The 24,087-nt window shown below is 37.4% G+C and overlaps 2 protein-coding genes across 2 annotated transcripts; both read right to left on the bottom strand.

The window, feature by feature from the left end:
* Positions 1–43: 43 nt before the first annotated feature.
* On the bottom strand, positions 44–1,658 carry LOC137386857 (Kruppel-like factor 3). The gene is made up of 2 exons (XM_068073033.1): positions 1,526–1,658; positions 44–1,263 (listed from the first exon to the last, which is right to left on the bottom strand). Exons 1-2 carry the CDS (start codon positions 1,571–1,573, stop codon positions 253–255), a joined length of 1,059 nt encoding a protein of 352 aa, XP_067929134.1. The 5' UTR covers positions 1,574–1,658; the 3' UTR covers positions 44–252.
* Positions 1,659–16,939: 15,281 nt separating this feature from the next.
* On the bottom strand, positions 16,940–21,699 carry LOC137387227 (uncharacterized). The gene is made up of 6 exons (XM_068073570.1): positions 21,678–21,699; positions 20,480–20,626; positions 19,599–19,763; positions 18,706–18,765; positions 18,261–18,424; positions 16,940–17,446 (listed from the first exon to the last, which is right to left on the bottom strand). The coding sequence occupies exons 2-5, from the start codon at positions 20,555–20,557 to the stop codon at positions 18,305–18,307; spliced, it is 423 nt and encodes a 140-aa protein (XP_067929671.1). The 5' UTR covers positions 20,558–20,626; positions 21,678–21,699; the 3' UTR covers positions 16,940–17,446; positions 18,261–18,304.
* Between the last annotated feature and the right edge of the window lie 2,388 nt (positions 21,700–24,087).

Genomic DNA, 24,087 nt, shown 5'->3' with positions numbered 1-24,087 from the left:
TTAATTTGACTGCAGATTATGAGAGCATTATGAGCATTGGGGCAGCACCATATTATGTAATAAAACATGAATTGTCTTAAAAATTGACTGTCCACAATCACACAATTCATCTGCTTCCTGTCTGCCAGCAGACAGGACAAAAATGAATAAAAAATGCCAATCAACAGAAAAGCTAAACAACTAGAAATTTCTTTATACAAAATTTACAAAATGTCATAAGGAAAAATGAATAGAAAATCATAGACTACGCGTCTACATATGGCGTTTCATGTGTAGACTGAGGTGGTCACTGCGACTGAATGCTCTCTCGCATAGTTGGCACGCGAATGGCCGTTCTCCTGAGTGTTTTCGGTAGTGTCGTGTCAGCTCATCGCTTCTTGCAAACCGCCAGCCACACGACTTCTCAGGACATTTGTATGGCTTCTCACCGGTGTGTGACCTCAGATGCGCTTTCAAATGAGACGATTTGCTGTAGGTTTTTCCGCAGCCATCTTGCGGACACGTGTGAATTGTGACCTTTTTTGGGTAGGTTGTTCGCCTTCCTCGTCGTTTTTTGATCGGCTCGGGTTTGACTATAGGAGAAGTTGGAGGACTAGGGAGTATCTGTGGATAGGCGGCCGGGGAAATCTGATGCTGAGTCGGATGTGCGGATTGGGGCGGCATACAGAAGCCATAAGTGTTCGGGGAGCTTGGTGGAGTGCAGATGCCAGCAAAGGCTTGTTGCGGTTGCTGACATGGAGGCATATGGTTCATGACAGTATAGGACGGTGATGTAGGGAATACAGGTGAGTTGCCGATGCTAACCGACGGTTTATTGTAAGAAATGGGAGAGATAGCGGCTTGGCAGCAGTTGATGTGACTAGGTAAAGCTATGTGAGGGTGAGTGGGTGGCACAGGTGCCTGTGTGGCTGCAGGTAGTCGAGACTGCATCTGCTGATCAGATTGTTGTAGTCTGTTAAAGTCCTGTATATATTGCGGAATATTGCTGAATTTTCTCTCATAGTCAACATTTAGTGGTTCTGCTACACAGTCAACATTGTTTGAGCATGGCTCTTTCTTCACTTGTTGTCTAGCCTTCTTAGAAGCCTCGTCTTCATACAGTGAGTTGGTCAAGATGAACTCAAGGTCAAGGAGGTCATCGGATAACTCCTGCTCTGTATGACAAGGTGTGAGTGGAGCTTGTGGAGATGGTATGAAGTCGCAATCACTTTTGTCAAGATATAATCTTTGCATGGAGTTGTCACCCATAACCATCTGGTCAATCTGTTAAACGAAACAGGTTGCAACGTTAGCAATGTTTATGCCAGCCTTATACAATCAGGTCAACTGTTGTCCACGTTTGTGTGCAAATATTGCATACTATGATAAGATCTGCCGTGGTAATGCAGCGTTTGAAGTCAACTAGATATTTTACAAGAACAGTAGTAGCAAAAGAGTTTGAGGCTGTGCAGCACGAGTGTGAGACAGCCAAGGTTAAAGAAACAATACAGTAAAGCTTAATTGATCAACATAAACATCAACTCACCGACTGATATTCCATAGATAGGTCCCCCGGTCTGCAGTCAAAATACATTGTTGACGACAATAGTTCAATGTCTTCCAGTTACAATATTTGTGGAGCAACGCTAAACGGGTCTTGCCTAGACGAGCTATAGATCACTAATGCTTCCAGTAATCACGAAGATCAGGAACCTAATTCCATATCATGACGTATCATTTTTTACTAGCCAATAGGAGCGTTTGCTAAAAATAGATGGTATATATAAGCTGAGCGCAGCTCTCGATAGCTCGCATTAGTTATCGACTGAGTGCTAGGAAAACAGTTGCAGTGGATGATTATAACATTCCTTCAATAGAAGACAATGCGCGATGACTAATGACTGGAGGTCACGTGCTTCAACGACGGCTGCACCGTAGGGAGATGTTGCTAGGTTCATATTAATCATATTTACAAATAATGCTCATTCATCGGGTAGTCACTAGGATAATTGATACAAAGGTCTGGGATATCCTACGGTGTTATATTAAACTGATTTGCTTTCTAAAGTTTAATAGTATTCTGAAATTATAACACAAACTTTTCGACTAAGTTCAAACTGGAAATTATGCTTGCAAATCACAGAAAGTCCATCTTATTCCATCATAAATGATCGAAAATTCCATTTATTCAAAGCAAATGTTTGTTCAGAGCAAATAGCTTATAAAAATATCTGACAGCAGTTTTCCATTAGGAATTGGCTTATAAACAATCATTTATTAGCAAAACAACTGATTGGGTGTTTAAACCTTCGGTGATGATTTGTCAAAGGAAACTATATGTAACTACAACTACATGTATATTAGTCAGCCATAGCGCCTTCCAGCCCAAGTTATATCACGCGCGTGCATAGTGAAAACAGACGGAGACCACAGCTATGCTTCAACACAATAGATTCTAAGTGTGTCAAGGATACAGGCGTGCATCTTTACGCTTAGCGCTTTGTTCCTAGTGTATGTCTCTCATGATAGTCTGTCATGAGAGATTTGAGTTCAAATTTAACAGAGATTAAAGCCAAGCTGAGTTTCTGCTGTATTTCACCAAAATACTTGGTAACAGATCAAAGCATGAGCAGAATGGAGGCAGCCTGTCAACTTCAGGACTTCATCAAAAAAAATCTGGGTCACGAAGAGCTTTCTTGACAGTTTTTAGCGACATAAAAACAATTTACCGCTGAGTACTGCTGTGTACTGCTGAGTACTGCTGTGTACTGCAGAGTACTACTACGTACTGCAGAGTACTGCTGCGTACTACTGCGTACTGCAGAGTACTGCTGAGTACTGCTGTGTACTGCTGCGTACTGCTGAGTACTGCTGAGTACTGCTGTGTACTGCTGAGTACTGCAGAGTACTGCTGAGTACTGCTGCGTACTGCAGAGTACTGCTGAGTACTGCTGTGTACTGCTGAGTACTGCAGAGTACTGCAGAGTACTGCTGTGTACTGCTGCGTACTGCAGAGTACTGCTGAGTACTGCTGTGCACTGCTGCGTACTGCTGTGTACTGCTGAGTACTGCAGAGTACTGCAGAGTACTGCTGCGTACTACTGCGTACTGCAGAGTACCGCTGAGTACTGCTGTGTACTGCTGAGTACTGCTGTGTATTGCAGAGTACTGCTGCATACTACTGCGTACTGCAGAGTACTGCTGTGTACTGCAGAGTACTGCTGCATACTACTGCGTACTGCAGAGTACTGCTGAGTACTGCTGCGTATTGCTGAGTACTGCTGCATACTGCAGAGTACTGTTGCGTACTACTGCGTACTGTTAGTACTGCTGCACCTATAGCATTCTAACCTAAGGCCAGCTAACAGTGATCTTTTTCGGAGTGTATAAGCAGTAGTTAAAAAGCTATCTTGAAGCAGCTACTCTGAACTCAGATTTGAATAGCAGATGGCACAGGTCAACGCATATTTTGAATGGGATATTTGTAGCTGACAGGAAATTTGGCTTATTGTTTCACAAGGTGTTTTGCCTAGGTCGCAAACAATAGTTTTCCTTTCCCTTTTAAATAACTTAACAGATTTTCCTCTACCCGAATAACTCCCCACCCACACTATAAAATTCTCTCTCTCCTAGCAACACAACAACACTTTGAACTTTTATTCCCTCTGCGGCTCCATCCACTCTTTAAACATTTGTTAGCTCATAAACTTAAAAACTAGTGCACAATGGCTACAGGACATAGCCTTTAATCCTTGAATGAGTGTCTGTAAGCCATAAACGTAAGTGATGATACCAGGAAGGAGTACGACCTGAAGCTAGCTGGTAACCTTTCCTTAGATTTCAATTGAATTCCGTGCCAATCGGTTGGAGTTGACTTGACGTTTTGTGGGAGAAATAAGCTCTATGGTATTATATATATCCTTTATTCTTATTGGCTACCAAGGTGTGTGGCGCAAAACAATGACTTTAGCTCAGCTACACAGTAAAAACCGAACCGTATTACATCGATGGTTTCCTACTAAACTACGTTCTTGCTATACAAAAGTGTCGCACCTCTCATAGAGTGCTCAACCAAACCGAAGTGAGGGAGCATATACTCATGCTACAGACAGTACTGTTTAGGCTATTGAAGCCTCATCAGTGCACCTGAAAGCAGGCAAGGAAAACAAATCCCATTGCCATTGAGAGTTGACTTCGTGCCGTGAAACAACTAGGTTGCCTCACAGACTTTATATACTTTATAGATATACTTTATACATATATATATACAAATTAAATTGTTTCCTCACCCCAGTTAACCCGTATGGGTGGTACTTTCTGCTCTAACTCGGGTCTCCTACCAGAGACCCGGGAGTTTTAGCACTCGCCTCAAGATCTTAGCTGTTCCCAATAGCACACTTTTCTGCAACTCACCTGAGTTGATTGCTGTTGGTATCTGAGCAAGCCACATTTTATGCCACATATATATATATATATATATATATATATATATATATATATATATATATATATATATATATATATATACATATATATATATATATATATAAATATACTAATATATCTATATCCTGATGAGTGTTTTTAACACGAAACTATTAGTAGTGTAAATATAATATTCAAAATTTTTATCTTCTTTTAAATTATTCTATATTATATATATATATGTGGTATATACGGTATATGGTGCATTGGGGCAGCACCATATTATGTAATAAAACATGAATTGTCTTAAAAATTGACTGTCCACAATCACACAATTCATCTGCTTCCTGTCTGCCAGCAGACAGGACAAAAATGAATAATGGTATATACGGTATATATACCGTATATATATATATGTGGTATATATATATGTGGTATATATATAATATATATATACTAGCTGCATTACCCGCCTACAGTAACAAATTCACGGGCAGCATAAGGTTTATTGAGAGTTGGCTTTCATACTGTAAAACAACTCCAAATATGCAGTTACATCTCCCTCTCTCCGTCTCTTCTTCTCTCCTTCTCTCCCTCTTTCCCCTCTCTCCATCTCTCCCCTCTCTCTCCCCTCCCTCTCTCCCCTCTCTCCCCCCCCTCCCTTTTCTCCCTCTCTCTCCCCTTCTCTGCCTCCCTCTCTCTCTCTCTCCCTCTCTCCCCCCCCCCCCTCTCCCTCTCTCTCCCTCTCTCTCCCCCCTCTCCTCCTCGCTCTCTCCCTCTCTCTCCCCGTCTCTCCCTCTCTCTTCCTCTCCCCCCTCTCCCTCTCTCCCCCTCTCCCTCTCTCTCCCTTTCTCCCCCTCCCCCTCTCTCTCCCTTTCTCTCCCTCTCTCTCCCTCTCTCTCTCCCTCAGTTCAACGCAACACTTGCGGATAGACAACATTTTTGGTTTTTCTGTCGAGCGTATGAAGAAACAGTTTTCGGCGTGTGCCTACTTTTGAGCAGGCGACCTATAGCTGGTCATGGCTGATGCAGGGTGACAGTAAGTCGATAGCAGCTGCTCTCTTTCTTTTCACAATAGCGTATCGCAACCCTCGGAGTACTCGTGGAAGTTCGCTAATAGTAAGTTACAGTAGGCCTACTCGTAGCTGGAAAAAAATTAGTAACTCGGCTGTTGAAGGAAATGAACATGACCCACTATCACGAACAGGGGCAAATCTAACGTTATTAAGTAGTGGAGATGTGGCAATTCATATACAATACAACATCGTATAAGAAACACTTACCTTTTTGATGTGGAAATTTAGTAGGTGAGAAATGCGTTTTTTCAGTGGCTCCAAGAAACAAAGGTTTACGTGACCTTCTCGGTACACGTTGGCAGTAAATACTAATTGCATGTAAATAACTACTCGTTAATTTATTTTATTTAATAAATAGTACATTTGTATAGCTGTATAGACACCTTTGTATAGGCCGCAGAACTCAGGAAGGCGCTTTTTAACACGGCAGAAAATTTGCTGTTTAAAAAGCGTGCTAACCGGGGATTTCGGTTAATGCGCCCGAGCGGTGAAAGAAAAACAACAGAATCGCCACACCTTTATATAAGCCGCTTGGCTCAAATCGTCAGAAAAAAGTAGCGGCTAATAGTCCATATTGCGAAATTACGATATTTAGTATTCATATTAGTTCGGTTGGTTTCGTTCGACCGAATGGAAAAAGAAAGACCGCTCTATAATTTATTTACTGTTACTACACATATTAATTCAGTTCGCTTCGTACGACCGAAATTCGTACGACGATAAAAGGAAAGACCGCTCTATAAGGTGGACAGACAGACAACGATTGCCGTTTATATAGTAGATATATATATATATATATATATATATATATATATATATATCGGAAGTTGTGAAGCAACTTAGTTGTTTCGTGGCAGGAAGTCAACTCTCATTGGTAATGGGATTTGTGTCCCTTGCCTAAGCTCTGAGCTGCACTGATGAGGCTTCAATAGCCGAAACAGTACTGTCTGTAGCATGAGTATTATGCTCCCTCACTTCGGTTTGGTTGAGCGCTCTGTGAGAGGTGCGGCACTACTAGCCTTTGTGCAAAACTCATCACTTTTGTGATTTGAGCACTCTGGTGCCAGCACATTGACTTTCTTAAAGTCTGTGAAGCAACTTAGTTGTTTCGTGGCAGGAAGTCAACTCTCATTGGTAATGGGATTTGTGTCCCTTGCCTAAGCTCTGAGCTGCACTGATGAGGCTTCAATAGCCGAAACAGTACTGTCTGTAGCATGAGTATATACATATATATATATATATATATATATATATATATATATATATATTTATATATATATATGTATATATTATATACCTATATGTATATTTCTCAAAGTATGTCGTATGTGTGTAGGTTTTCCGGCTATACCTATTATTAGGACAGCTGAGCTGGACAACAATGCACACTCTAAGTCATGGCTTACCGTCATTGGAAGCCTAACCTTTTTAACTAGCTTAGTGGAATTTTCCATTGGCAATATGCCAGGCTACTAGCTTGAGAGGTACAGTTGTTTGACAAAGTTTTAAAACCTTTACAGTTGTTTTTATTTTTCTCTTAATTTATTTCAACTACACAGAACACTTGTCTCATGATATGTAGTTTGAAAGTTAGAATGGCAAATGTTGTTATATGTTAAATACAACTCAATTTTCTGTCCAAAGACTCTTCTATTACACGGGCAACGCCGGGTGGCACAGCTAGTATATATACATATACATATGTAAATATATATATATATATATATATATATCTGCATCCGTATCTCCAACATATCTCTGCATCTGTATCTCAAACATATCTCTCCATCTGTATCACAAGCATATCTCTACATCTGTATCTCAAACGTATCTCTGCATCTGTATGTCAAACATATCTCTACACCTGTATCTCAAACGTATCTCTACATCTGTATCTCAAACATATTTCTACATCTGTATCTCAAGCATATCTCTACACCTGTATCTCAAACATATCTCTACATCTGCATCTCAAGCATATTTCTACATCTGTATCTCAAACGTATCTCTACATCTGTATCTCAAGCATATCTCTACATCTGTATCTCAAACATATCTCTACATCTGTATCTCAAACATATCTCTACATCTGTATCTCAAACATATCTCTACATCTGTATCTCAAACATATCTCTGCATCTGTATCTCAAACATATCTCTACATCTGTATCTCAAACATATCTCTACATCTGTATCTCAAACATATCTCTACATCTGTATCTCAAACATATCTCTGCATCTGGATCTCAAACATATCTCTACATATAATCCACTATCTTGCCTTTGGTTTATGGTATATTGACTTAATATTACAAAAAATTATTCAATCAATTTTTTTGCAACTAAATTAATATTTCTTTTAAGAATATTTGTATGAGATTTTATTGTTTTCTTTTTTAATGGCAGTTGCACCGCTGCCGATGATACAATGGAAACCTGGTCGATGATTGGCTTATTTTGTCTGTTTTTTCACTGCTGGTCAATTGTGTTGAAAATCGATTCAGTCACCTTACAACGCAAATCGACTCCCTATTCATTGTTTTTTTTTTCAACAACTACCCATATAGTAACAAAATAAGAGCTTTATCACTTGATATAATCAAATAGTATTAACCAATGAGAGTGTATTCTGGCATTCTGTGCAGTTTTATAATGGGTCGACTTGTTGGGTTTCCATCACGAGTTTGCATGCTGGAGTCTGGTGCCTCTACTAACAAGGCGTGAAATGTTTGATTTGCAAAAATCTAGGCAAAACATTGTTAAACAACGCAAAGATTTGAAGTAGCTTTAGATGTTAGCATTCGGCAATTTCAGAATTTGCTTAAAGTATCTGTGAACCAAATCATATTGCTATTGCTATTGTCAGTATGTTTACATTTATTAATTTATTACATTTATTTAAATCATATTTAAAACTTACATTTTCACATTTTAATGTTTTTACAACAGATAATTTTCAAACATTGAAAAATAAATAATCTCATATATATTATATAAATTTAACGTATTGTTTGACCTTTGACCCTTGTACATGTGCACAAAATTCAGTAAATGCAAAAGTCAGTCTATATTTTTATATTAAAAGTTCTAATGCCGCTCAACAAGCCAAACATATATAGCTATGTTTCCTACAACTGTTAGCATTATGAGTGTTTCTATATGTAACCCCAACATTTATTAAGCAAATGTGCTGGGGCTACATATCATACTCTCTATAATAAAATTGTTTATATTTGGCTTGTTGATCAAAAAAACTTTTTCTTTATAAACTTGTCAAATTTGGTGCAAATTTTATGAATAATATTTTTACTATATCAAATATTCAAAGAACAGTAAATCCTAGATTAATACTAGTATCCTAGTAGTCTAGTGTTCCACGAGAGATCATCAAGTATGCCGATAAAGCACAGAAGATAAGTATGTGCACAGTTATTCTGAAATTAATAAATGCAGGTGTAGGGTTCATGTGTAACAGTTTCAGCCTATGAAACTGAATGTTACAAGTTCTAGTCTTGTAGAAAGTAATCTTTTATTCTAACGTTGGCTTCGGACAGATGAACAGATAAACAGACAGACCAACAGACAGACGGACAGACCAACAGACAGACCAACAGACAGACAAACAGAACAACAGACAAACAGACAGACCAACAGACAGACGGACAGACCAACAGACAGACAAACAGACAGATGGACAGACCAACAGACAGACAGACCAACAGACAGAAAAACAGACCAACAGACAGACGAATAGACCAACAGACAGACGGACAGACCAACAGACAGACGAACAGACCAACATACAGACTAATAGACCAACAGACAGACAGACAAACCAACAGACAGACGGACAGACCAGCAGACAGAAGAACAGACCAACATACAGACGAATAGACCAACAGACAGATGGACAGACCAACAGACAGACGAACAGACCAACAGACAGACGAACAAAGAGACCAACAGACAGACGAACAGACCAACAGACAGACGAACAGACCAACAGACAGATAGACAGACCAACAGACAGACGAACGAACAGACACTGTTCTTATTATGGTGAAGATATGTTTTGGTTACACTTTATTTTAGACATACACATTTTTTTTCTTTTCAGCTTAGAAACAATAACGATGACGGATGAAAAAATGATACTATAATCATGGCTGTGATTATAGTAAATATTTAATACAGTTGCCAAATTACCGTATGTGTTATCAGCTCTTTATTCCCTAATGACTTTCTCCACCCCTCCGTCCCCCCCTAGGAGTTCCCATGCATAAGGGATTCTAAGGCATCAGGTCCGTACAATGCTGCTAATCTGAATAAACAGAAGTTGTTGTTACGTATTTGAGTGAGCTGAAGAGATGATTGTTATGAGCTGATGAATACAGTCAGCCACTAATTATCCAATTAGAGAGGCCGCTGAGCACAATAAGATACTTTATTTCTAACGATTTCGCTGACACTATTCAGCGAGATGGAAATCCACAGCTTCATAGAGTGTATATAGGGACTTCAGTGGAGCAGTAAATCTGGAAGTCGGAAATTTTACGGGAGCAGCATTTGTCGGCTAGGACATGGAAAGTTTTTAATCAGCTGTAGTGGTATAATAAAGATAACTGAAAGTGAAACACAAGGAAACTGTGGAAAATTTTATGTTTTTGGAAAAACCATAATTTGGGCGCTTGTTAGGCAAGTAATTTTTTCAGTTTGAGGAGAAATTGTGGAAACAGAGTGTCGCTATATATGAGTGGCTATGCTTGTTATTGGTCCATCACTTCTTCATTGATGTGGGAAGATTGCGTTTTGCATCCATCTTGATGTAGTTGTTTTTTGAGTAGTCCAGTAACAGCCGTTTTGGCGCGCTCTTACCTTGTGGGGCCAGGTTTAATTCTCAGCCACCGTTATTGTTTTTCGCTTACAAAATGGTGGTTACAGGAATGGCATTTGACCTTAACTTGCTCTTTCTTTTAATCCCACTCACTAATTTACCTTGCTATGGAATTCACTGCAACAAGAATTGGGAAAGAATCTCTAAAAACCTACGGAAGAGTATTAACCAAGTGCAGCACACATTTTACAACATACAAGCAGGCGGTGAGCCCCTGACACCAATATCATGCAAATTTTATTCCAGCAATTACCATAATAAAACAATTAATTCTTCGGTCAATGAGCCGACGTCACGCTCGCATAGACTGAACTCAGTCAAAGACCTCTGCTAAGGTCCAAAAGATGTCCGCACTTGTTTACTCCTATCCAAAGCATACCGCTGTCAGCAATAAATCACCTGCACTAAATTCTTCTACTGTCTGCACACAAACTCAACCAGAACACATTTGAACTTTTGTACATTATGCGAGAGTTTTTAGAACTCGTGCTAAAATATTGGTATATGGCGGACGTATTTTACTAGCACAGCAAAATGTCACTGTTTTGGTAAATTTGATAAAATGTTTGCAATTGTGGATTGTAAGGTTTGAAAGCATGAGCATAAACTTTCTGGTAGTAAAATTTTGTTTTGCAAAAAAGTGCAATCATGCTTTTCATTCCAGCTTATGCTAATTTCCTAGGGAGTACCCTTGGCACATTCACATAACTTTCAATTCACTGTTTACATAATTAATCTGAAATTACTTAGTGATTTGGGCTTTTAGATTTTGCTAGATGTGTTTTTCCTTAACTATATGCGTCAACACAGTAAATTAACTTACAAAATCAATTTACATATCAATTTACATATCGTCAACTTCTTGGCAAGTGTTTGTTCTAGTTCGTTCGGCCCTGCACCTTGAATAGCCCTGCTACTCCACAAGTGGGCCTTCATCATTCCCTATTGTTTTATGATTGCTTGTTCATATATGTATATTTATTTAGTTTATGCCTCTGTGTGCAGCTGTTTTTATGATGAAAATAAACTAACAACAACAACATTAACTAGTGGTGAAAAGCTCGGTAGACAATGAGCTCATTGAAAGTCCGTTATATAATAATTTTTTCAGTCAATTGTCTAATATCAAATACTTTATTTATTAATGTTCACACATTTGTTTATTATTACTGTTACTATTATTCATTGAGCTCATCAAATATTTGTTAGATGATCAATTGTCAGATTTTTACTATAATAATCTGGGAATGGAGGTTGGAAAAAAGACTGCAACATGCAGGATTTGAACTGGCAGCATTAGGCTGAGCAGCCCAGCACACTACCACCGGCACTAATCACTCACCTTCAGAGATCTTAGAACAGTTGGGCATATACTTATTCTATCTGGTGTATTTACACACATGGCGATCTCTCACTGCACACCGGACTGCCCTGGTTACTGTTGTATTATTAAGAGTTGTCTACCCCCATGCTTATATTGTTGTTAACCGCACCCACCGTTCTGAAAGATTCTAACGACTCATGTTCATTCGTATGTGACTAAGGAAAGACTCATTTAAATGTTGAACATTCAGGCAAGCTGTTTTGTTTATCTAGCTGTAATGACTGTAATGACAGTTACTATGGTAACTGTTAGATCATTACATTAAAGATGATTAAAGAAATTATCTGATACTATAGTATCAGATAATTTCTTTAATCATGAACACACAATTTTCATTGATTATTATCACTTTTATTATTGGTGTTACCACAGCTTGAGTTGGTTTTATACTTTTATTTTCTGTCATAGACTTAGTTCCACTAGCCTGGGATAAACAGGACTTGTCTGACAATGTTAACTGATCCTAACAAAGCTGTCTGCTGCGTCAATGGGTAGTTCTTCACATCAACCCTCGGTAGAGTGATCCAATCAGCCACCCGATGTTTGGTACTCTAGAAATCTGCCAAACATTATAATAGTAATAACAATTATTATTATGGTAGGTTTTTATCACAAACTTTACGGTTGGTTGTAAGTGAGCCCGGGGCCTATCTAAGGGCTAGAGGGTTGTCACTGCCCTCTTTTACTGTAGAGCCTTTCTCAAAATCTCTACTCTCTAGAATTGCCAATTTATATATGGTTTCAAAGGACATGTTTGCTCTTACTTCTACCAGGTATGACATTCTGCAACTTATTGTTCAGAGAACTCCAATGACAAAGTGTATCACCTTTGAACTTACATCCAACAATTCTCTGAGTTCAAATCTCGGTTCTGTGTACTTATCCATCTTTTTTCTTCTTTTCTGTATCGCCTGGTGTAGGTATGTCAATAATCTGGCACCTCTTCCTCTCTTTAACCATCAAGAACAATTCTTGTTGCATATTATAATTACAAGTACACAGGCAGTATGGTGAGCCATGAGAGATTGCCATGTGTAATAACTATGTACCCAGTTAATGTAAAATAGGGAAATGTGGTCAAGTGACACTGATGATAATGTGCTTGGCTGAGAAGTAGAATATCTAAGCCTGCTTCCTGAATGTTTGTTCTTAACGCTTTTAACATTACCATAGACAGACAGATGGACATGGATCTTATTATAGTGAATGTTATTATAGCGAAAGTTATTATTGTTACTGCTATTATTATTGTTACTGTTATTATTATTGTTACTGTTATAAAAGTTTTTCTTCACAGTCGTGTGGTGGTAGGTGACTGGTTGTAGTCCATGTTGAGTCCAGGTCTTAACAAAAGGCCAAAGGATCCAACATCTTCCTCAACTCCACTAAGAGAGGACCTTCCTCAAAATGTGAGCTGTTCCTAAGATGGCCGTCTTCTGTATAGTCTCAAAAAACATGTTCACTCCCACCTCCGCCAAGTATGCTACATGCCTCATTGATATTGTTCCGAGTGCACCAATTACTATTGGTATCACTTCGGTCTCCACCTTCCACAGTCTGTTTATCTCGAACCCAAGCTCTTTGTATTTACCAATCTTTTCATCTTCCTTCTGTACTACCCTTGTGTCTCCAGGTATTGCTATGTCTATGACCTGGCACAGTTTGGTTTCTTTATTTATTGGTATAAGGTCTGGTCTTCTAGCTTCAATAACCTTGTCTGTTTGCACATTGAAGTCCCATAGCAGGTTGACTTTCTCGTTCTCCAATACAGCTTCTGCACGGTGGTCGTACCATTTTGCTGTGTGGGGCAACTCATGTTTCTTACATATGCTCCAGTGCACTGCACTTGCCACTTTGTCATGCCGCCCTTTATATTCTGTCTGTGCGATCTTACTGCATTCGCTGACTATGTGGGACACTGTTTCATCTTTCTGCTTGCACAATCTGCATTTCGGATCGTTTGTTGACTTTTCTATCTTGGCCTTCCTATAGTTGGTTCTTAATGCTTGATCCTGGGCAGCAATGATCAGGCTTTCAGTCTCTCGTTTGAGACATCCCCTCTTCATCCATTGCCATGTTTCCTTTGCAGCTTGATCTTCTGTCTGTCTTAGATGTTGTCCGTTCATTGGTTTATCATGCCAGTTTTGCTTTCGTTCAGTTTTCTGATGATTTCTATACTCTTGTCGTCCATCTTCACTGTTATTATTATCGTTACTGTTATTATTATTGTTATTATTATTGTTACTGTAGTTGTCATCAATGATATACAGCCCCCACATGGGGGCTGTATATCATTGTTGTCATTAACACTACTGAGGCAGTGCAGATCTGTTGCTGGATATAATGCTATTATCCTCTCAGAACCACTGAACCTAGATAGACAGCACATTTCTATTGAGTTATTGAACCCAATAGAGCAGTTTGTTGAATGTTGTCTGGTGTCTTCTGGTCAACTTGGAGTAACATCCAGTCCCTCAGGTGATAGATAGCTCCAAGTGTAGCCATCACTATTGGTATCACTCGAGAACTAGTGTTCCACATTCTATTCACTTTAATAACTACATCCTGGTACTTGCTGATCTTCTTCTGTTCCTCTTCTTTTGTAAAAACACTGCCCAGTCTTTCACGGCACACTGGCTAATTCTCCTTTTTCACGCATCAGAGTAGAGTGCTTTAGTATATATTTGTGTGTTAACTGGCACAGTCGCAGCCAAAGACTACTCTGCCATCTCAAAAAAAGTGACAGTCTTTTATATGGTTGGCTTACGGCAGCAACAAGGGTTACATAAGATAGCATGGTCAAACTCGTGATGGCGATTACATAAGTTGTGGTAAAGCGTTATTTAATACACAAGGAAAATAAGAGGCTAAATATTATAGGTAAACGTGTATAACAACTACTGCTATGAAGATTACTAAAATAAAGTATAAGTTTTTCCTAAAATGTAGCCGCCTCATGTCTATCTCAGTATGCCACCGAACTTTTACTTAGAAGTCACCTTTCAAGCTATATCTGTAATCATTGTTTCTTGGTTCCTCCTGTCAATGACAATTATGTCAGGCTTACTCAATGGCGATAGATATCGAAATCCCTCAAAATCTTTATATTTAGGGAGGACAATAATATAACTATTATTAATATTATAATTATATAAATATAATATACATGTAATATATCATTTTGAAACGGCTCATTGAAAGTTATACCATTATTTTTAAAGGCAAACTGATATTCCTGACATTCTATCCTAGTATAATAACTGATCCTATACTCAATTCTAATGGCTAACACAGACAGGATATGAATTGCATATTTCAAATCACCGTATAAACAAGCCAATCAAGTTTTAGTATATTTGTCTAAAATGGGTATTCCAAGGTGCAGAGTGGAGTTCATCTTGTGTAAATACATGTAGCTATAGTTCAATCTAACTGAGTAATGTAAATGATGGGTTTTTCCAATATTCATAAATCATATTCATTTGGGATTCCATTTTCTGCGAGCTGTGAGCTGTATCTTCTCTTTTTCAAATAGTAAAAAGTGCTTCCTGCTGTTTATTTTTGCCAATAATATATAAACACTGTTTAATATTTATCGATGTATGTTTAGGAGAAATTTTATATAAACTAATTTTTAAAATTTTCAATCTTTATAATAAAAAAAAATTGTATCACACAGGATTTGATCTCTAGCATTTAGCTTAGCAGCCAGGTACACTACCATCTGCACTATTCAACCACAGTTACACAGTTAGGAATAAGCATATATTATTACATGTGAGGTTATTACTCATGATGATCTTTCACATCACACTGGACTGCCAGTGTACTAGATTATTATAGTGGTAAAACAACATGTTTGCCCTGAGTTTATAGAGATTAGGTAGTCCATGTTGCCAACTGTGCAAATATTATCCAATATGTTGGCAATAAAAGTGGCACAAAGCATGAGTTGTTACCACATGAGTTGTCACCACAAGTCATGAGGTGACAACTCCTACATTTAAGGGTTAATTTTACCCAGCCTAGGATGTCCAATGGGGTCAGGTATAATTGCAGTGGCTCAAAACCTGGTCAGTTTCTGGGTCGTTTTGTAGAGGTGGAGCTTAATCCGGAAATGCAAATGTTTGGTCGGCACTAAGCGACGAGGTTTTAAGCAAGTGCCAATGTTTAGTCGGTTAGAAATTGAGTCTGTAATCTTTTTATTTTTTTGTAACAAAATAAAGCATAAACATCGTTTTAGGCAAATCTTTAATCAAAAATATGAGATATTTCATCAAACTAGCATAACGTATTCACATAGTTGTTTATCGTAGTTTTGTCGAGTTAAGACGAAATAGTAACATGCTCACGAAACGGAAAAAATCTTCTCAAAAATACATCATTAATTATTCTGTATTCGTTTATACAGCGTGTATGAAAAATATTTTACATACGTTGTAATATGATTGCACTTACATGTATGTAACACGGTATTATATAAGTTATTGAATATTTGTGATTATGTTCTAACCAAATAAAATGCACATTGAAACAATTGTCTACTTTGCTACCATTCTGAGAGCTAAAGAAGATTCTATTTCATTTTAGTGTAACTATTTATGTTAGCGTATCGTAAAACAAAGATTGTGAAAAGGCAACAGAAGACATTAGTCTATCTTATCTTTACTGCAAACACCGACATCTCCAACAATTAACTTTATTTAGATTTTGAACATGACCGCACTCTGTAGGTATTCATTTGTCAATTTGCTTATATATTTATTATTTATGTACAAAATTGTGTGACCAAAAAAATTTTTTTGATTTGTTGGGCAAAAAATATTTTCTTACTGTTGGCATGATGTATTTTCTTGCTCCAATATAAATAATGCATGTGGCAATTGTTGTGCATCATTGTTAGCAACTTTCCCGTTACCTCCACAAGCACAATGTAGTCAATTCTGGAAAATCAGAGGGCAGCACACACAAAACCTTTAGCATGATGTATGTCTATTGGCATTGCTGACGTTGTACAACATACATTGTTTGAAAAGTCGATGCGCAATGACAAAATGTCTGGTGATGGACCACTGGAACAATGATGGGAAGTAGGTTGTTTCAGTTATTGGACGAATCTATCATGATAAATTGTAAAGTTTAATAATTTTACTTCATTTGATATAAAAAGAAAATGTTGCACATAACTTAATTACTACCACATCAGCACCAAAGTCATAAAAGGCCTTCAACAAGCACAAATGAGAACAGAATAACACAGTAGAAAAGGGCTACATATACTACATATAGATATGTGAAAATAAGTGAACATAAGTCTGGGTTATTTAAAAAAAAAATCAGTGTTGAAAATCCTGAATGTTTTATGTATGCAGGTATGTTTTAATTTGATCAATATATTCACTCAAAATTGAGCACAGTACAAGCTTGAACAGTTCGATTTTTTGCATATAAAAGTATTCCTATCTAGAACAAGTTTGCTCTCTATGGCTGCAGATAAATTGGCAATGAAGTGGAGGGCACGCCAGATGCCCTCTGGCATGACCTCCCTTCATTGCCAGTTCACCCACAGCTATAGGGAAAAAACTTGTTCTATGCCTATCTAGATATTGCATGTATTAGAAAGCCTCAAAAAGCATTTTTGCTCTGTCATTTCTTACTCCCTGCAAACTCCTCTTGGAGATCCTTGATCTAAAATAAAAACAATCATAGCATGTGTATTTACATCTCCTTGAACTTGTAAAGTACTGTGAATGCCGTATTCAAGTGGCATTATTTGCGACGATTTTTGACTTTGACAGGAATATTATTTGTTAATTTAATGAAGTAGATTGGAAAGTTACATTGGACATTGTGATTAGCTGGAAGTTAATTTGGCGATCTCAAAGAACCAGGCAAATCTGCTTTTGCTAGTTCCTGACTTTATTACTGTTTTTAAAGTAGTTTTATTTCACAATTATTTCCTGGCTTCATATATCTTCCCCGATCCTACATTGCTCAACCGACTTAGCCCATAGAGTTGACTTGTAGAAGACAACAGCGAAATTAGTCCAAGTACTCAGTCTATGAATCGGATGGTGTTGTGGCACCTTGTTATCAATTTCTCAAAGAGTTGATAACAACTCCAGAGATGCTCCCAAATCTTGATTAGAGACTTGCAAATCACATCAAATCACCAATCATGAGATTGGCATCAAAGCACCATAAAAATGGATTACCCAGCTTGTAAATTAAATCAAATTAAAACCATCAACTACATAGTGGATGATGGTTTTAATTTCATTTTATTTGAAAGCTGAGCAGTCACCCTTCTAAGTGATTTGATTTGGAGCAAAACGCATGCCAGCGATTTGATGTGCTTTACAAATCTGGAATCAAAGATTTGGGAGCATCGCTGCACAACTCTCTCCAATTCAGACACTGAGCACTTACACTAAAGTGACACGAAAGCATCATGCAACAGGGTTCTAATTTTAAAACTGAGTTACTGAATATTACCACTCACCGGACTGTTAGGTATGAAAGTAACATCAGGTGTCTGAGTTACATCTATAATGCTGTCGTTTGTGGCGTTTCGTAGATGCTCCCCACATCTATGGAAGCTCGCATAGCCTCTGCTCTTACTCCTACCCGTCCTGAGCAAGCACTGCCTTTCCTCCTTATCTTGAGCTATAAATCAGAATGCTCGAGGCATTAAACGTTTGGCTGGGTGTGAACAGGCAACTTAACAAATATCGCAGTTGGCAGCAAATAATTTGTTTCTAAAACCTAATCCTGCCTACACAAGGGGTTCTTCTGCATTATCCTACTATAACTTGACGTTTTTCTAGCTACTAATCTAGGGCTATAAATGGCTTGAAGATCCGCCTACCAATGAAATTCCACATTTAATCATAATTAATATTGCACAATTTGCCTAAAAATTTATTGCTGGTTATGTGAGTGAGTACCTTCGTGTTACTATCAGATGTATTGTCTGGAGGATGCAGTCTCTTTGTTGGATTCTGTGACTAAAAATGTAAATAATACGTAAATTATGTATATCGACACCATGTGACGACATATATGAATTTATGCACATGTATAGCATATTTATATTTGTGGGCACAATCTAACTAAATTCAAATTGGCAAAAGAGTCCAAACAAAGGCCTTGTTGCCAGGGCTTCAAAATAAGCATTCATTCTATCTTGCTTTTAATGATTGTTTTTGCAAATTTTAGGTGTGAAATTTTAAATGTAAAATAAAATATTACGTCCAAGTTTAACCAAAGGTGTGAACTGCGATATAATACTATCTGGCGCATGTGTGAGGCCTCGGGATGAGAAATTCTCATGGCTTCTCATGGTAAACTTCACTGGCTATTGGGTCAAGGATATGGTATCTGAGCATTCCAATCAAGTCCTTGTTTCTTTGCAATTCTACCAAATTTCTATGAGAGTGTAGATGAATTGAAATAAGAGAAAATGTTTTTGAACTTTGATGTACTGTGAGACCGAAAGCAAATTATCGAATACAGCTTAGACATGTCGCAACCCTCACAGTAGTGTAGACTTAGATTTACTGCATTCTCTGATTTCGGGCTTACAAGAATATAAATGTGCACGTGTGCTTTTGTTACAAGATAGCTATTTCAGAAATAAGACAAATTAAAATCCATAAAAGTAATAAATATTATTTATCATCTCTATGTAAAATCCATACTATACTATCTGTGCATTTGCAAAGACATGGAAGGATAGCCCTGTCTAAATATATTGGACATACAATGACCGAGTTTTGCTGTCCAAAAATATCCCTTATAATAGGCTGAGTAAAATATTCTTGGTGTACCGGTAACTTACCCTCCGCTGTTCTTTGTACTTTTCCTTCTGGGTTTGCTGTCTTTCAGGGCTGTACATGCAGCCATACTCTTTTTCTTCGCAATACTTTTTTTCTTCGCCATACATACATAAATAGCCTTGACTGTCATGAATGACGTTCTTACCTCTCCAAATATCTTCACCTTGCTAAATTAGAGCAGATAAAATTTTAAAATTAAGAAACATGGTACAGATTTTTTAGATTCATTGGCTGAAGATGTTGTAGGTTTTTAGCCTTACTTGATTGCTAACACTCAATTGAGAACTAACTGCTGCATGTACAATATACATGTATGATGCTTGATACATTTATTGCTTGCTTGATTGTAGTTATTAATATATACAATGATTTTTAATGTCATTTCAATTGCATGCCAATGCTTGTACACTGGAGCCCATGTATATCTTCTAATCAAGGCTGCACTATAAGCTTGATTGTAATCCACTGCATGTCTGTATATACACAAATATCCACTTCGTCAAATTAAGCTTAAGAGTTGAGTGTCTATAGAGAGTAATTCTTTATTGCTGAGAGGTAGATGGTGTGTATCCAGTGTGAGTTGCTAGTGAACTGATAAAAATTGTGTCAACTCTGCTTCAAGTAGGGCCTGTGACGTCATAGATCACATGGTACAAAAACAAACCAAAAAGGGCTTCATAAAACTGCAGCATAAAAACATATAAGCTACTATTGACATGTACTTCTATTGCACAACAACCAAGCATAGGCCTACATTTTACAATCAAGGTTACGCTTCACAATCAAGGTTACACTAAAATATCCGAGGTATAAAATGTTCATTTTCAACACAAAATCACAAATTAGGCAGTGGAGAAAAAGTGCTTTAAGGATATGAGATTACCTTCAAAAAGTCTTTCATGCTTGTTGAATATGCCGTCCTCATGGTTTGTGTAAAACTTGTTGCCACATTCGATTTCATGGGCTTTGATGGCTTGCTCAGCCTCGTCTAACAATGAGGCAAGAAGGAGCGGCATAATGCTTAAATGCACTGCAATTAAAAATATAGTTGGTAGGCCCTCAGGCTCCTCGTAGAAGTTGACTGTCGTCAGCGATCATGTCATTCAGCTATCGAGGCTTCGATAACCTACCGACACGATTGCCGACTACAGGCACGGGAGGCCTGTAGGTAGGCCTATATAGAAGATGAAATGACGAATACAAAAAGTCAGTTAAGAATACATGATGACCCACTGAGGTCTTCTTTTAGGGTTGAAGCAATATGAATATGCAGTGCATTTCAATTAATTTTTTAAGACAAATTGCAAGCAGTAAGCGACTCTGACTACTGAGGACTACTGATTACAGGCAAGCTGTCTAGTCCGAAAATATAATTGCCCTGCATTGCAGAAGACTACAAAAATTTGCTTTACCTTGCCTCCTCTCCTACACTTTTTGTGAACCAAACAGATGAGATACAGCCTAGGCCTGGCAGTGCCACTGGCAACGCACCATTGTAGTAACAAGTTCAAATCAAATTTGAGATACACAATTAAATGGTTGTTCCTTAGGTAGCTACATACTGTCGTTGTTTCAAACGGTGCTACAGTTGAGACTTGGTAGTAATATAAAGTTAGTTGTTAAAAAAGTGTGTGCTTGCAGCAAATACGGTAAAGATAAAAAACTGATGTCTTCTGTTGCCTTAATTTTTACAATCAATGCCTAACGAGATGCTAATACTAATATTTACAGTGAAATAAAATAGAATCATTTTAGGCTCTCAGAATGGTAACAAAGTGGACAACCGTTTTAATGTGCATTTTATTTGTTCAGAACATAGTCGTAACTTTTCAATATTTTATGTAATACCGCTTTACAAAAGAATATTCATATTAACAAAATATAAAACTATTTTTCAAATATAAACGAATACCGAATAATTAATGGTGTATTTTTGAAAAAACAATTTCCGTTTTGTGAGCGTGTTACCATTTATTCTTAACAAGAAAAAACTACGATAAACAGCTATGTAAATACTTTATGTTATTTTGCTAAAAGAACTCATATTTGTAATTAAAAATTTGCTTGGAAAATATGCTTACGTGATATTTTGTTAAACAAAAAAGATAACTACTCGATTTCTCAACAACTAAACGTTTGCAGTGGTTCGACTAACTTTAAAGCTTTTGTATTTCCGGATTAAGCTCCACCCCTACAAAACGACCCAGAAACTGACCAGGTTTTGAGCCACTGCAATTATACCTGACCGTCCAATGGTACATGTAACTTTGCTCTGTTATACCAATGATATACAGCCCCCACACGGGGAGCTGTATATCTTTGGTTATAAAGGCTGTTTAGGTTGATGATTGGTTAATATAATTTAATATGATCAACTTGCAGTTTAGTTTTCAATGCGGGATGATCAGAGAGCTTGTCGTCTCAATTGCAATTCTTATTAAAGACATATTTAATATATTTCATATATTTTAAATATGTTAAATATTCATAACAATATTCATATTTAACAAGCCAATTAACAAAAATATTAAAGCTTACATTAGCTTGTTTCGCAGCAAAGATGATATGAATAATATTTGTTTTACTAGCGTGATAAATTCTTGATTTCTGTCCTTTCATTTTTTTCTACTGGCATGTAACGGCAAATATCATTTTGTCATCATTAATACATAAGTGTTTTAACACTCCTAGCTATAGAGGATTGATATTTAAACTCATGATTGCGAGTCAATTCAAAATCTAAGTTTAAACTGGTGTTTCTACAGATTTTTGGTTTGTTACTGTATGAAATGGTCCGTAGTTCATTGTCTAGATTACATAGCAGTGCGTATGAAGAGACCATATGTAGAAAAACTGAGTCAATTGATACATGGGTATACTTTGAGTACAGAACACCTTCAATCTCTGAAAAACTCTCACCAATCAACGCAGCTGTTAACAACGGCAGCTGGTAACAGCGGCAGCTGAAAGTATTGAAGCAACTGTGTCACTAACATATTTTTCGTGCAAATTTTCCTTTTTGCTCAAACTAGCAAAACTGAACCAGCAACTGTTATGCTATCGATTATTAGTTTCATCACATTGAGTAATATTGATTTATTGAAATAATTGAATTACGTAAGTAGTATCGGCGTAAACAAGTGTAAGTCTTAGCAAAAAAAAGTGCAACATTCGTAACCAGCCTGCCGGATGCATTTTCCAATGTACCTACCTAATGTGTTATAGGCCATCTATGACCTTTGCTATGGCAAAGCATAACAGGAGAAGAGTAAATCGTTTTCTTTAAGGCCACCTCCAAAAATAAGTGCATCCATTTTATTTATTGCTCATTTTACACTCACTTTGTTGTGTAGTATAATCATGCAAAGCTCTAAGCTTATCTGTTAAATATGGAACTCATCTTGGTTCACATAGCTCTGGGATGATGAATCCTAGTGACTAAACTCCATGTCTTTGTTAGGTCTCACAGGCTATATTTAATTCTACATACACAGACTGCTTCTGCATGGAGCATGTAGCCTCAGAACCAGCAAAAGATCTCAAAGGTTTGAGTGGAGGGCTGAGGCCTGATAGCGCCAACCAACTGTTTTACATATCCATGATAGTAAAACAGATGATAAGAATGAATAATGCTGATATTTTCCACGTGTTACACGAAACAGATGACCTTCTCTTTCTATTTGTTGGCATGACAACAGACTAAACTACAGATTTTGTCAACAAGTCATTTTATTGTATCAGCTATTGGTTGTATAATTGTCGGTATAGTTCTCATCGTAAGCTGCCTTTTAGCCTTTTAGTAAAAAAGTTGCCTACTTGTAACTAGTTAATGATTCTTTTTTAAAACCAATTTAAATTGTTGGTAATATTTGATTTTTATTATCTATAATCAATATAACTAAGCAAAATTAATAGAAAAAGCAACTCAATAAATAGCTGCATTATGGGAAGACAACTCTCATATACCTGAACAAGCATTCAACACTTCCTGAACCATTATTTTAGTGAATTTAGTTGTTTTAATATGTCTACATATACGTACTTATTATCCCAAAAAAATGCAACTTTAACATCAGTTCACTTTGTTTGAGCTCCAGAACCTTTTATTAAGTTGAGGAACTTCATTTTTGTTGCAAAAAAGAGCACTTCGGCTAATTAAAAATCTACATCATGTCTAACAAGCATGTCCTAGCAAACCAACCGGATATAGTGGTGGTAGACAAGGAAAACAAGAGGGCTACTATAATAGATATAGCAGTACCCAATGACTACAATATAGCCAGCAAAGAAAAATAAAAGGTAGAGAAATATCTCCCTCTTGGAGAAGAGATTGAAAAATGCTGGAATGTAAGAACAACTGTAATCCCAGTAGTCATTGGGGCACTGGGCGCAATAACACCGGCGCATAAAATGTGGCTTGCCCAAATACCAACAACAATCAACTCAGGTGAGTTGCAGAAAAGTGCGCAATTGGGAACAGCTAAGATTTTG

This window comes from Watersipora subatra, chromosome 2, assembly GCF_963576615.1.
Source record: "Watersipora subatra chromosome 2, tzWatSuba1.1, whole genome shotgun sequence".
In the NCBI taxonomy this organism is placed as follows: domain Eukaryota; kingdom Metazoa; phylum Bryozoa; class Gymnolaemata; order Cheilostomatida; family Watersiporidae; genus Watersipora; species Watersipora subatra.
This window is presented reverse-complemented; position numbering and strand designations above follow the sequence as displayed.